At 41.4% G+C, this 12693-nt stretch overlaps 1 protein-coding gene across 2 annotated transcripts in view; it reads left to right on the top strand.

Annotated features, from left to right (window-relative positions):
• LOC130131992 (AP-1 complex subunit beta-1) overlaps positions 1 to 12693 on the top strand; it is a 112996-nt gene that overhangs the window by 46741 nt on the left and 53562 nt on the right. For both annotated transcript variants that reach the window (XM_056301714.1, XM_056301713.1), the window contains exon 14: positions 136 to 328. In XM_056301714.1, coding sequence (XP_056157689.1) covers positions 136 to 328 — 193 coding nt within the window. The remainder of the gene's footprint in view (positions 1 to 135; positions 329 to 12693) is intronic.

Genomic DNA, 12693 nt, shown 5'->3' with positions numbered 1-12693 from the left:
GCTAATGGCAGTTTAGTTATGGCACCATTTTGAATGGATGAGGCTTAAACAAAGTTTGATAAATATTACTCTTGATAACAGTTTCTTTCAAGTTTGGTTTTGAAAAAAAAATCACTACTCTCTCTCCCCTGGCAGCATTGAACCAGGCGAGAGCCCTGTGACTAGTGGGCCAACTGCCCCCATGGATCAGCCACATGTCATTCCCAGCCAAGGGGACCTTCTCGGGGATCTGCTAAACCTGGACCTGGGCCCTCCAGTCAATGTCCCCCAGGTATCATCTATGCAGATGGGTGCTGTAGACCTGCTAGGAGGAGGGCTGGACAGCTTGGTAAGTATCTCACTCACACAAAAACACAAAGTCAGGGTGCATAAACTATATCTACCTGCTGCACGGATCACGTGTGTACACACACTTTTATTTTTTTGAAACAGAATAACTTGTGATATCCCCTCATGATGGCACCATGCTATGGCGACATGGTGTTGCTCTACCTGTCTGTTTTTCATGTTTTTGTGGCTTGACTGCCAAATCGAATATGATAGGCTTGAATTGCTACAAGTTCGACAATCCATGAGTGACTTCCAACCAAAGTTGGAATACTCCTTAAGTGACTTTGCTACTGGAGACGTGATGTCAAGGGACAGCGTTAGCAACAGCTACTAAAATCTGTGGCACAGGTAGTGGGGGAGGAGAGCCTGATTCCTGCTTTGGCTTCGCCGTCGTAAACATCGCACACCGCTTCCTAGTATAAAACTGTCCAACATTCGCTTCCTGGTTAACAAACAAGATAAGCTGAATAAAAGATAAGCTGAATAAAAGATAAGCTGAAAAGTTGGCTGAACCCAAACATCCCAGACTCGACATTACACAAAGAAGGCTTTTCCCTGCACCAGGCCGACCGCACCGAGGACTCAAAATAAACAGAAAGGTAGAGGTGTGTGTTTTTATATCAGTCAGAGTTTGTGTACAAACACTAAAACTCTATCATAGTCATGCTCTACGGAGTAAGTCGCTCACCATCAAGTGCAGACCCTTCTACCTACCTTTCCTCCATCATACTGATAACTGTCTACATTCCACTCCAAGCTGGGGTGTCAGCTGCTGTAGTGAGCCATGTCATGGATGTTGAAAACACACATACGGATTCGATGGTGCTGATACTCGGTGACTTTAACCATGTCAGTCTGAAAAAGTCTCTACAAAGATTTAAGAGCAGATCCATGTCGCCACCAGGTATGAGGAAGTGATAGATCAATATTACCGTGTCATCTCTGATGCATTTCATTCCATGGCTTGGGCACCCTTTGGACAATCTGATCATAATATGATTTTTCTAATACCCAAGTATTGTCAAAAATTAAAACACACAAAACCAAGTATGAGGGTGGTGAAACAATGGTCTCCCCAGGCTATGGAGAGGCTTAGTAACTGTTTTCATATTACAGACTAGTCTATCTTTAAGGACTCATGCCATTACTTAGATATACACCAATACTATTGTCTTAAATCCATTTCTCAGAATCTGAGTTCATTCCATTCAAGATAGTGACTGTGTTTAGTAACAGCAACCCATGGTTCAGCAGAGAGGTTAAATTGTTGCGAAGAAAAACAGTGCATTCAAAGGGGGCGATAGAGAACTCTAAAAATCCACAAAATATGAATTTGAGTGGGGAGTGAGGAAGACTAAGGCCAATTACAAATGCAAGCTGGAGAACAAGCTCCAGGACAAGGACAGCAGAGGTGTATTACAGGGACTGTGGCAAATTACCAACTATAAGGCCAAACACTCAGCCTGTAATGATGACCCCAAGCTCCCTGGTGAACTTAATGAATTCTACTGTCATTTTGATAAAACCTCAACCCGCAAACAGAGTCTGGCTAAAGGGGAACCCCCCCCTTAGTTCACCTTTCATGATTGGAGAGCATGAGGTCAGGCGTATGCGGTGCAATCAGAACAGCAGGAAAGCTGCAGGTCCTGATCTTGTGTCCCCAGCCACTTTAAAATGATGTGCTGCTGAACTTGCTTATGTTTGGACTTTAACTGGTCTATCAACCAGTATAAAGTACCAGCATGTTTTAAATCTGCAGTAATAATTCCTGTGCCTAAGAAGCCCATTGTTAGCTGTTCAAATGATTACAGGCCCGTTGCCTTAACATCTGTTGTAATGAAAGTGTTTGGGCGTATAATATATAAACATCTGTCCAGTGCTGCGTACAGGGCCAATAGGTTAGTGGATGATGGTGTAGCTCTCTGTCTCCACTGTATCTTGCAGCATCTAGAGGCACTTGCCACCTATGCTCGGTGTGGTTCATTGAGTAGAGCTCAGCTTTTAATGCAATAATACCCATAAGGCTATATAACAAACTTTTGCAGCTAGGAAATCAGTCTCTTTGGCTCTGGGTCTTGGGCTTCTTACTGGGCAGAACACAGATTGTCAAATTCAACAATAGCTTTTCAAACTCATTGACCATTAGCACAGGTGTGCCCCCCCACCTTTGCTGTACTCACTATACACCAATGACTGTATTTCACACTATGACACTGTAAAAATGACTAAGTTTGCTGATGATACAAAACTGGTAGGACTGACTTCTGTAATGATGAGACAGCTTATAGAAAGGAGGTCTCCTCTCGTCAGTTGGTGTAGCAATAACAATCTGGAACTGAACATCAACAAAATTAAAGAACTTGTGGTTGACCTCTGTAAAAATCAGGAAGAGCTACTTCCGCTGGCCATTAACAACCAGGTGGTAGAGAGAGTGGATCATTTCAAATTCCTTGGGACTACAAATGGGAAGACAACTTCACCACCATCCAGAAGAAAGCCCATCAAAGATTATTCTTTCTAAGGCAGCTTGAGAAATTTGGAGTGTCAAGGGTTGCAATGTCACAGTTCTACAGAGCTGTAATAGAAAGTGTGCTTACTTTCTCAATAACTGGTATGGTAATTCTCTAGCCCACGATAAAAAAAATAAAAAAAAAAACTGTTGGACAGAGTCGTGCACAAGGCTTGGCTGTGAACTCCCTTCCATTTCTGAATTATACCATATTCACATTCAGTGGAAAGGTTTTAAATTTTAAAGGACTCCTCACACCCGGCCAACCCCCATTCAATCATCTCTCTTCTGGTAAAAGATTCCACAGTATCAAGACCATCCCCGCGACCCTGAGAGTAGGATAAGCGGTTTAGATAATGGATAGGTGACATACCCTGTAGCAATCCGCATCCTAAATGCTTCACTGATTATACAAGTATAGTCTCCTTAAGCACAGGCACTTTAATTTGCCAAGGGAATGGGACATATGGTAGCACTAACTGAATTATAGTTCTTACAGTATATTTTGTAAAAACTATAATTGTATGTATTGAGTGATTACATGTTTCCTGTTTTTATCTTTAAGCACACCAAAACAAATTCCAAATCAATTGTAAAGTTGATATGGCAATAAATTATTGAACTTTAATCGTAACTTGCATGCACACAGTTACACAGTATACACAGTTTTGGATAAAAGTAGTACCAAAGGGTTAGGCTGGATGGATGGTGACCACCCATGGTCGTTTTAGGTAGGACTGAAATCCCGGTTTCCCGCAACCCTAAGAGCAGGATAAGCGGTCAAGATAATGGATGGATGGATGGATGAAATCCCGGTCGTTCTAGTGTTAAGAAGTTCACAGTTAGCTTGAAAATTGTATTTTTTGCTGGAAAAGCACTGAAGATTTCATCATTGGGAATTTTTAAACTCACTGTAATGTAGGTTGACACAAAGGTTTCACACAACAGCAACATCAGCCATGTCCAAGCTAGATACAGAACAAGCTACTTGGATACTATTAAGTTGATAATGGTACACCAAAGATGAGTAAGTGGCAGAAAGAGTTTGCTTGGCTCAACTATAACAGGTGGGACAAAACAAACTAAACCAATTATTTATTTCAAAATTCCTGATTTAGAAAAATGTCAAGGCTTTTACCCATTTATAAGACATCAATTTTGCTTCTGTTTTCTGGCGGTTTTGACCAACACTTGAAAAATTATCTGGAACCCTATTTGGATTTTAATTGTACTAATACACACTGAATTCTAATACACCCCAAACTGCCCAGATGGCTGCAATTTTTTTTTTAATGTAATGGGCCTATGATTAAAGTGATGCCATGGCAAAAATCTATATAAATTTGGTGACCCTTGGTAGCAGCCCACTTGAGGGGCCCCAAATTTATATATTTTTTGCTAGTGAAAAGGGCTTCTCTTTTCCCAAGGATGATAGTCTGTCCAATAATTTGGGAAGTGGTGATCACCACTGGTCTGTCTTACTAACCTAACACTTTTTAACTACACTAGACCTTTAAACTTTCTAAATAGAAGGTAGCTGGCGTTGCTCCTGCCCACGCTACAGTGCAAATGCTTTTGTTCTTGCTCCCCGCTTTGCTCTTTGACTTTCCAAGTTTTCCTACTTTTTTGTGACTTTTTGATACTTCTCCATGAGCAGTACTTAACAACTAGACTATTTCTAAAAGTGACCACGGTTTTCACAGAGTTTTCAGATTTCATCTCTTTGAAGTAAAGAGACTATCTACTCCGCTGCCCTCTGGAACCAGACTGGCTTTTCTTTGTGGAGATTGCTTTCACTATTGGTTGTGGAATGTGAAGAATTAATGTAGATACATTGACGTGGACCCACTGCTGATACAGACCACCCCAGACAGTGAGGAGCAACTCAGGAAGAACAAAGTGTACTCAAAGCGCACGGCTACTTTATCTAATCTGACTCCATCTAATCTGACTCCAGTTGTACACCTGTCAAAAAAAAAAAAGGGCAGATAATACTCTTAACACACTAAATTTAGCATTACTAAACATCAGGATTTTTTTTTAATATATATTTTATTTATTTTTACATAACCAAACAAAGGACCAGACAGCACAGATATTGTCAAATTGCAAAACAAGAATAAATAAATCAGTTAACATACATGGGTTGCATTAATATAATCCATCCCTCCATTTTTCAAGCGGCTTATCCTAATTAGGGTCGCGTGATGATCCAGCATCCCACGACCTTAATTATGCTTCTTCTTATTATTATTATGGGATGCTTCTTATACAAATTAAGTCTAATATTATGTTAATACATCCTGCATTAACATAATATAAGAATTAACTTTATAAATATTTATAATTATAATTTGCTGTTCAAGCTCTAGTTGGTTTTGTAATGTATTTTTTCTCTTTGTATTTGTATAGAGCAGGGATAGGCAACATGGTCCAGAAAGGTCTGGTGTGGGTGCAGGTCTTTGTTCCAACCAAGCAGTTACACACCTGATTCTATAGATCAACCAATAGTCTTGTTCCAACCAAGCAGTTACACACCTGATTCTATAGATCAACCAATAGTCTTTGCTAAGGACCTTGATTTGTGGACTCAGGTGTGTAACTCCTTGGTTGGAACAAAGACCTGCACCCACACTGGACCTTTCTGGACCATGTTGCCTATCCCTGGTATAGGAGATTCTGATCCCCCTCAAGAAGGCCTTGCTCGTTTCCCATAGGGTAGAAGCAGAAACATCAGCTTTATCATTTGTGGAAATGAAAAGTTCCCATAGTGTTTCTATGTTAAAAATATAGGATTGCTAAGAAGAGATGGGTTTAAGCACCATTGTCTAGCTAGGGGGTCATAGTAGGGTGGTAGGAGTTCAATAGTGACTGAAGAGTGGTCTGACAGGGCACATGTGTTAATAGAACAGGCATTGGTCCTGTCTAGAACTAATCCTGAGACAAAAATATAATCAATTTTTGAAAGAGAATGATGTCGGTGGCAGAAAAATGTAAAGTTTTTCTCTTGTGGATTGATGACTCTCCATGCATCCAGTATTCCTTGGTCTGAACATAGTTCCTATGTGACTCGAACCATTTTGGTGGGAGGTAGGGTTTTAGGTGGGCTATGATCAATTTCTGGAATCAGACAACAATTAACATCCCCTCCCAAGTATTATACAAGTTGGGCAAATTGAAGAGATTTCAGCGAATAACTTGGAGTAAAATGAGCTGTCAAAAGTATTTGGGGCAGGCGCACTTCCTATAAGAACACATTCCCCATACAGTAACCCAGTAATGGCAACAAGTCTTCCTTCTGTATCTTGAATAACTTCATCAAGTGTAAACATAAGATTTTTGTTGATAAGTATTGCTACCTCTCTGCTTTTTGAGTGTAATGAGGAATAATAAATTTGGCCAACCCAATCTCGCCTTAATTTTAAGTGTGCAAGATCAGTGAGGTGGGTTTCTTGTAACAGGGCCACGTGTACCTTATCTTTTTTAAGCATGGAAAGTATTTTAGGTTTCTTCACCACGTGATTAATACCTTTGACATTCAGTGTAATGATTTTTGTGTTACTTATGATGTTGAGTGCTTTTTAGATAATAACTGAGGATCCATTTCAAGCAAAGAAACAACCTGTTACAAAAGTTTTTTGTGCAATTCACTATGATTTGGCAAATGAACTGTGGTGACAAAAACATGCCCATCTCCTACAGATGGGAAAACAACAAGAACCTTCTTCATGCCTAAAAAACAATGCAAATGTGAAAATAGCAACAGAGCATAGAGACTATGAAAAACCAAAATAAAACTAAAACAAAGAGCTGCCCAATGGGTAGTGCAATAGGAGCATGTGTTGCTAAAAGAAGTAATTGCTTCTGGAGAAAAAAACAAGAACAACCTCCATATCGCAGTTGTTAACATGCATATTGTTATTCTGACCACCTAAATCATCACACAGCTTCTGCAGTTGCAATATTATCAGTCAAAAAGGGCCTCTCATTTGCTATTTTGGATATGTTAGAATAAGGAGCCATACATAAAGCGACTGCATCACACTGAAAAAATTACTTGAGAGAAAAAGCACAGTCGAACAAAGTCAGCATTGAAACCTTTTAGAGTCTTATGTTGAATTGCTCTTTCAAGATAGGCTAGCTTCTGTATCATTAAAGAAAGTCACCCAATCCTTCGTACGTTGAGTCCATATAGACCCCCAATTAAAATAAAACGAAAGTCACAGTCTAGTATGGATGCGCCTTCTGTCCGTCTCTATTCCAGTATGTTGAGAAAGTTTTCTGCACCTCCCAATGTTTCAAACTTGGACTCTGTGCCGTTGTGATTCATGATCAGTGTAGCTGAGAAGCACTTGTTGAAATGGATGCCTTTGTCATTTAGAGTTTGACACACACTGTTGAAGGTACAATGCCTCGCTCAAACCGCAGAATGTCCTGATGAATGTAAATTCATTGTCCTTCGTATTTAAGGTTAGGCTTCGCCCTCATTGCTGCCATTATCCTCGGCTTGTCTCTGGAGTTGTGAAGTCTGATAACCACCTGGCGAGAACGTGTGCCCCACATCCCAAGCTACAGTGGGCTCATTCATTTTTAATCTTGCTTTTGCTACCAGGGCTCACTTCTAATCCAGGTATGATGGAAAGCCAAGATTTAAAGAACTGTATAGGACAGGGTTCCCCAATTAGTTTCCCCAAGGGCCAAATTATGTCATGCATGCCAAACCAAGGGCCAAAATGTCCGGGGGTGGGGGGGTGGGGGTCCATTGCGCCAGCCAAAGTTGTTTTATGTGCAGATGTTGTTGTTGCTGCTATTACGATTATTATCATTATTATTATTATCAGTAGTAGTAGTAGTAGTAGTAGTAGTAGTAGTAGTGGTGGTGATGGTAGTAATAATTTAGGCCTGGAATTCTCAAAGCCTGTGTTGAGGGTCACACAAGAAAAAAAACACACTCTTGAAACAAAATACGTCTAAACCCATTTAATTATGGACAAACGGACAAAAATAAATGGATGTTCATTCACCAATCAGTCAGAGAAGTGAGAGCAACGGGATGAGGCAATCCTTCTGATGTCAGGCCTATATTGTGTTATGGCAAGCCTGAGGCACTGGCCAAGATGTGCATTGAAGCATTGTTTCTTTCATGGTTCTTGATCGAGTGAATTGAAAAAAATGATGACTCACATATGTACGAAGAGGGGGAAATTGTGAGTAGGGGGCAATGCAATAGCTCTCCTGTTTCTGAATTAAGCTTGGGGAACCACATTGATCCAAAAGTCACTCACCCCAACGTCCTTGTGTTGTACGTTCCCAGATAGCAAAATTGCTGTGGCCTGGACCTGTCCCACACCTGACTTTAATCTTTCTTTCATCCAGCCCACATACTGTGTGGATTGATGGCACTTGGGTGGTCCGCTCCTGTTTGCCAGATCTGGGCCAGAACCAAGCCATAGCAATGCCACATGTGCCATATACAGTTAAGGTCAAAATTATTAGCCCCCAAGGAACTATGGAACATTTCCCTAAAATTCTGCCCAATATTTGCATCATTCGTAAAATCTTACATAGTCAAACATTCATCAGTGTTAAGGCCCCTATTTAGTACATTTTGGAATGTAAAATAAATCTTCAGGTTTGCTTTATACCAAATGTAGTGAAAATTGAGGTGGTCAAAATTATTAGCCCCCCATGTGATTTTTTTTTTTTTTGCTTTCAAAGCATACCTGAGCAATCAATCAGCATTGAACTTTACTTAAGGGACTCCAATGAACAGGGCTAGTGGCGCTTGAACACTTGATTGAGAGAGACTACTCTTAAATTCTTGGTAAGAAGTCATTTCATCATGCCAAAAAGTAAAGAAATCAGTGTGGAACTCAGAAGGAAGATAGTGGATGCTGATCTTAAGGGGGAAGGCTATACTGCCATTTCCAAGCATTTCACAGTGTCTAGAACAGCTGTGCGTTGCATCATTGCAAGGAGACAAATTCTGTTAGAAACAAACCTGGGCGTGGTCGAAAGTGCAAGATTTCAAAAACATTGGAGAGCAAACTAGTCATGGATGTCAACATCAGTCCCCGGATCTCTATCAAGATGACTATTGCTGAACTGGCCTCTTTTGGACTTGATGTTTCAAGGAAGACTGTTGTGAGGGCTCTTCACTGTGGTGGGCTTCGAGGTCATCCTCCAAGAAAAACTCCATTGCTCACACAGCAGCACATCAAAGCCAGACTGAAGTTTGCCCATGGAACATTTGAAACTTGGGTATGAGTTTTGGAACTCTTTGGTCTGATGAGACTAAACTTGAGCTGTTTGGGCACATGGATGTTGTTTTGTTTGGCAAAGGAAGGGAGAGGCCTTCAACCCTTGCTTCAGGCACAGGGAACCTTGTTTGGGTGCATGGGATCATGAAGAACGAAGATTATGTTGACATTTTGAAGGATAATGTAAAGAAATTGGCTGCCAGTCTAGCTTTAGGTCGCTACTGGGTCTTCCGGCAAGACAATGACCCAAAGTATACATCCAAGTTGGTCCAAAACTTTTTGAAGAACACCGGAATCAAGGTGCTAGAGTGGCCCTGTCAGAGCCCAGATCTCAATCCTATTGAGAATCTGTGGCAGGAGCTCAAGGTTAATGTCCATGCTCGAAAACCACGCAATCTGGGTGAGTTGGAACAATTTGCCATGGAGGAATGGGCTAAGATCCCTCGAGAGACATGTGCGAACCTAGTTAGGAGTTACCATAAGAGGTTGTTGTCAGTTATGAGTCAGAAAGGTTACGCTATTGACTATTAATTGTCAAAGGGCTAATAATTTTGGCCTTGTCATTTTTGTTTTTTCTCGTTTCAATTCAGCGCATCAGTAAAGTATCTTAATCAAGCTTAGTGGAGATTTTGTCTTTGTTCTTTTGGAAGCAATTAAACTATAAACACTTTTGGTTATGGTCATTTCCATGGAAAAGTTAAGGGTTTTGTTTAATTTCATAAAGGGGGGCTAATAATGTTGACCTTAACTGTATTTGCCAAAGGTGGCCCATATTTGTTTTGTGATATTTGGGCCATATTCACCATTTACCACACGGGCCACTTCAGGGTGACATCCAGATTACGTTGCCGAGAGCACCGCATCTTTGCCAAAAAAGGCCCATATTTGATTTGGCGTATTTGGGCCACATTTGCTATTATATATGTGGGCCACTTCCAAGGCCGGATTAAAGTAATATGGGCCCCGGGGTTATGAGTTTTTCAAGCCCCCCCCCCCCCAACAATCACTTAAGACTGCAGTTTTGTTTTATGACACGATGAGATTTTTGATGATGGATATGTCTAAGTGAGTAATGGCAAATAATAGAACAGTCTGGTAAGTTCGGAAGATTACTTCAATTTACTGTATTTGAGATGGTTTGGACATGTGTGGAGGAGAGATGCTGGGTATATTGGGAGGATGCTGAATGTGGAGCTGCCAGGAAAGAGAAAAAGAGGAAGGCCAAAGAGGTTTATGGATGTGGTGAGGGAAGATGTGCAGGTGGCTGGTGTGACAGAGGAAGATACAGAAGACAGGAAGAAATGGAAACAGATGATCCGCTGTGGCGACCCCTAACGGGAGCAGCCGAAAGTAGTAGTAGTAGACTGTAATGCAGAATTTAAAACCAGGAAAAGATAACACTTATGCCATATCACAAAATCTAAGGCGTCACTTGCATGTCTGGGCATCTGCACGCAGGGAGCGGAGGATGGAACGGGCGACATTCAACCAATGATAAGGATGCACTGCATTGCCTAGGTGCAAGTTTTGAAAAAATAATTCATTCAATTTTGAATTGTCTGTTAGCCCACCACTAACATTTAAGTCTCGTCTCGTCTCGTCAACGAAAGTAAAAATAGATTTAGTTTTTATTTTCAAAGATCAGTTTTTGTGACGTCAGTGTCATGGGGAAAAAGGTCGTTAACACATATTTTTCATCAAACATTTCGTTAACGAAATCAACACTGCCATAAAGCACTTGTTGCAAATTAAACACATTGGTTTGGCATTTGGAGATGGCGATGAAATAAACAAGTTGCCAGTGTGTGTGGAATAATGTGAGCAGCATGAATTCATGATACATCCTGGCTGCATTAATTCATGCATTAAATCATCACGAGTCATACATTAGTGAAGCGTTTTATTAAGTATATGATTAGTTGTACCCTTATTATAATGTGTCCCAGCACATTGATGCTAATGCTAGGCAGCTAAGCTGGGACGGATGGTTATGGTAGCTAATGTTAACCAGCTTACAGCTCAAATTCATGACTATCTGGAATTGCGCATAATAATTGCTTTGCTAAATCCGCTAAGACCTAGCTTGTTAGATACCTAACCTGTAGAAGCAGGTGGCAATTCCACCGGTGTCCTTGACGTCGTTGTGGTTTCACTTGAGCAGTTTTCAGCCTCGGAGTCGGGGCTTGCAGCTCTGAAATATCCAGTCAGTTTGGGGATTTTTCTTAATAACTGTGACTCCTGCTGCTCTTTCTCTCTTTGGTTTTTCCTTTTTTGAGCTCCACTTTCACATTTCTTGTTTCCAGACGGTTTTTTTTTTCCAGAGAGCAAGTTTCAAGCAGCAAGCAAGATGAGTGGTAACGTTATTGTATACAGTTGAAAAACAGCAAGTCATTCAATTGGACAATAATGACAGCCTTGACAGGCACATCATAAGTGTGATTGGTAGCCTAATGTCACTGTCAGACCCGTCAATCAACGGGTCTGACATTGTGATTTGTCAGATATTAAGCACCTTGCCCTCAAGGGCGACCAGTGGCTGCCACACACACACACACACACACACACATCAGTCGGGAGTACAGACACAGAAGACCCTGAACCTCGTGGGCCCCCTCACATTGTCCAGCCCCGGGGCTTGAGCCCCGGTAAGCCCTTGCATTAATACGGGCTTGGCCTCTATCGGCTCGCATCCATTTTGTCAGGGCCAGAAGAAGGCCGTCAGTTCCGCATCACTGCCTGAAGTGGCCCACATCCGGATGCTATCTGGGTTGAGCAAATCAGGTGTTCCTATCTCCAAGACCTCCATCTGAAGAGTCACCTTATCTATGGAAGGTACCACCCTTTTGGCCTCTGCAGTCCACTGCCTGTCAGCCAAAATGGAGAACGGCTGTCTTAGGAAGACGAGGATGTCACCCGAGAGTTTAGGCGAACTTTCAAATTGTTCCTTGGAAGTTTTCTGTCAGGCCCGTCACAAAATGCTTCATCACTGGATCCTTCTGCATTTTGTTCCTCTTGCAGTGCTCCTGCAGATGTGGAAAGTGCAATTTGTCCGCGATTCTTGCCTTGTAATTGCAGATTAAGGTGATTTAGGTGAGACATGATGTCACAAAAAAATAACATGCCATCATGTTATAGTCACTTAAAAACCTCTGATATTCTTGGGCTTTTTGGCTCCACAGTCCAGATAAAAATGCCAAGCTCATCACGCAGGTCGCACACCCTCTGCAACACACAGTCTTTGCTCAGCCAGCGAACATCATTATGCAGTAAAAGATCCTTGTGTTCCGCTGACATTTCCTCCAGCAATTCTCTGAAAAGGCGATGTTGCAGACTAGAACTCTAGCGAACGAAATTTACCACACAGTTTAGGGCACAACACTGATTTGTGAATAATGCTATGAAATGCTGAGTGCTGGATTAACAGCGGCAAGCCTGTTTACCAAGCCCTTGTGTTGGCTCACCATTGAAGGAGCCCCATCAGTGACAAAGGTCACAATTTTGCTCACATCCAAGCCAATCTTCTCGAACAACTGTGTTAATTCATGAAGATGATTTCCCCAGTTGTGCACCCAGACAGGAAATCAGGCTGTTTTT

This window comes from Lampris incognitus, unplaced genomic scaffold, assembly GCF_029633865.1.
Source record: "Lampris incognitus isolate fLamInc1 unplaced genomic scaffold, fLamInc1.hap2 H_4, whole genome shotgun sequence".
NCBI lineage: Eukaryota > Metazoa > Chordata > Actinopteri > Lampriformes > Lampridae > Lampris > Lampris incognitus.
Note: the sequence above shows the minus strand (reverse complement) of the source record. Positions and strands in the feature narration are given on the sequence as shown.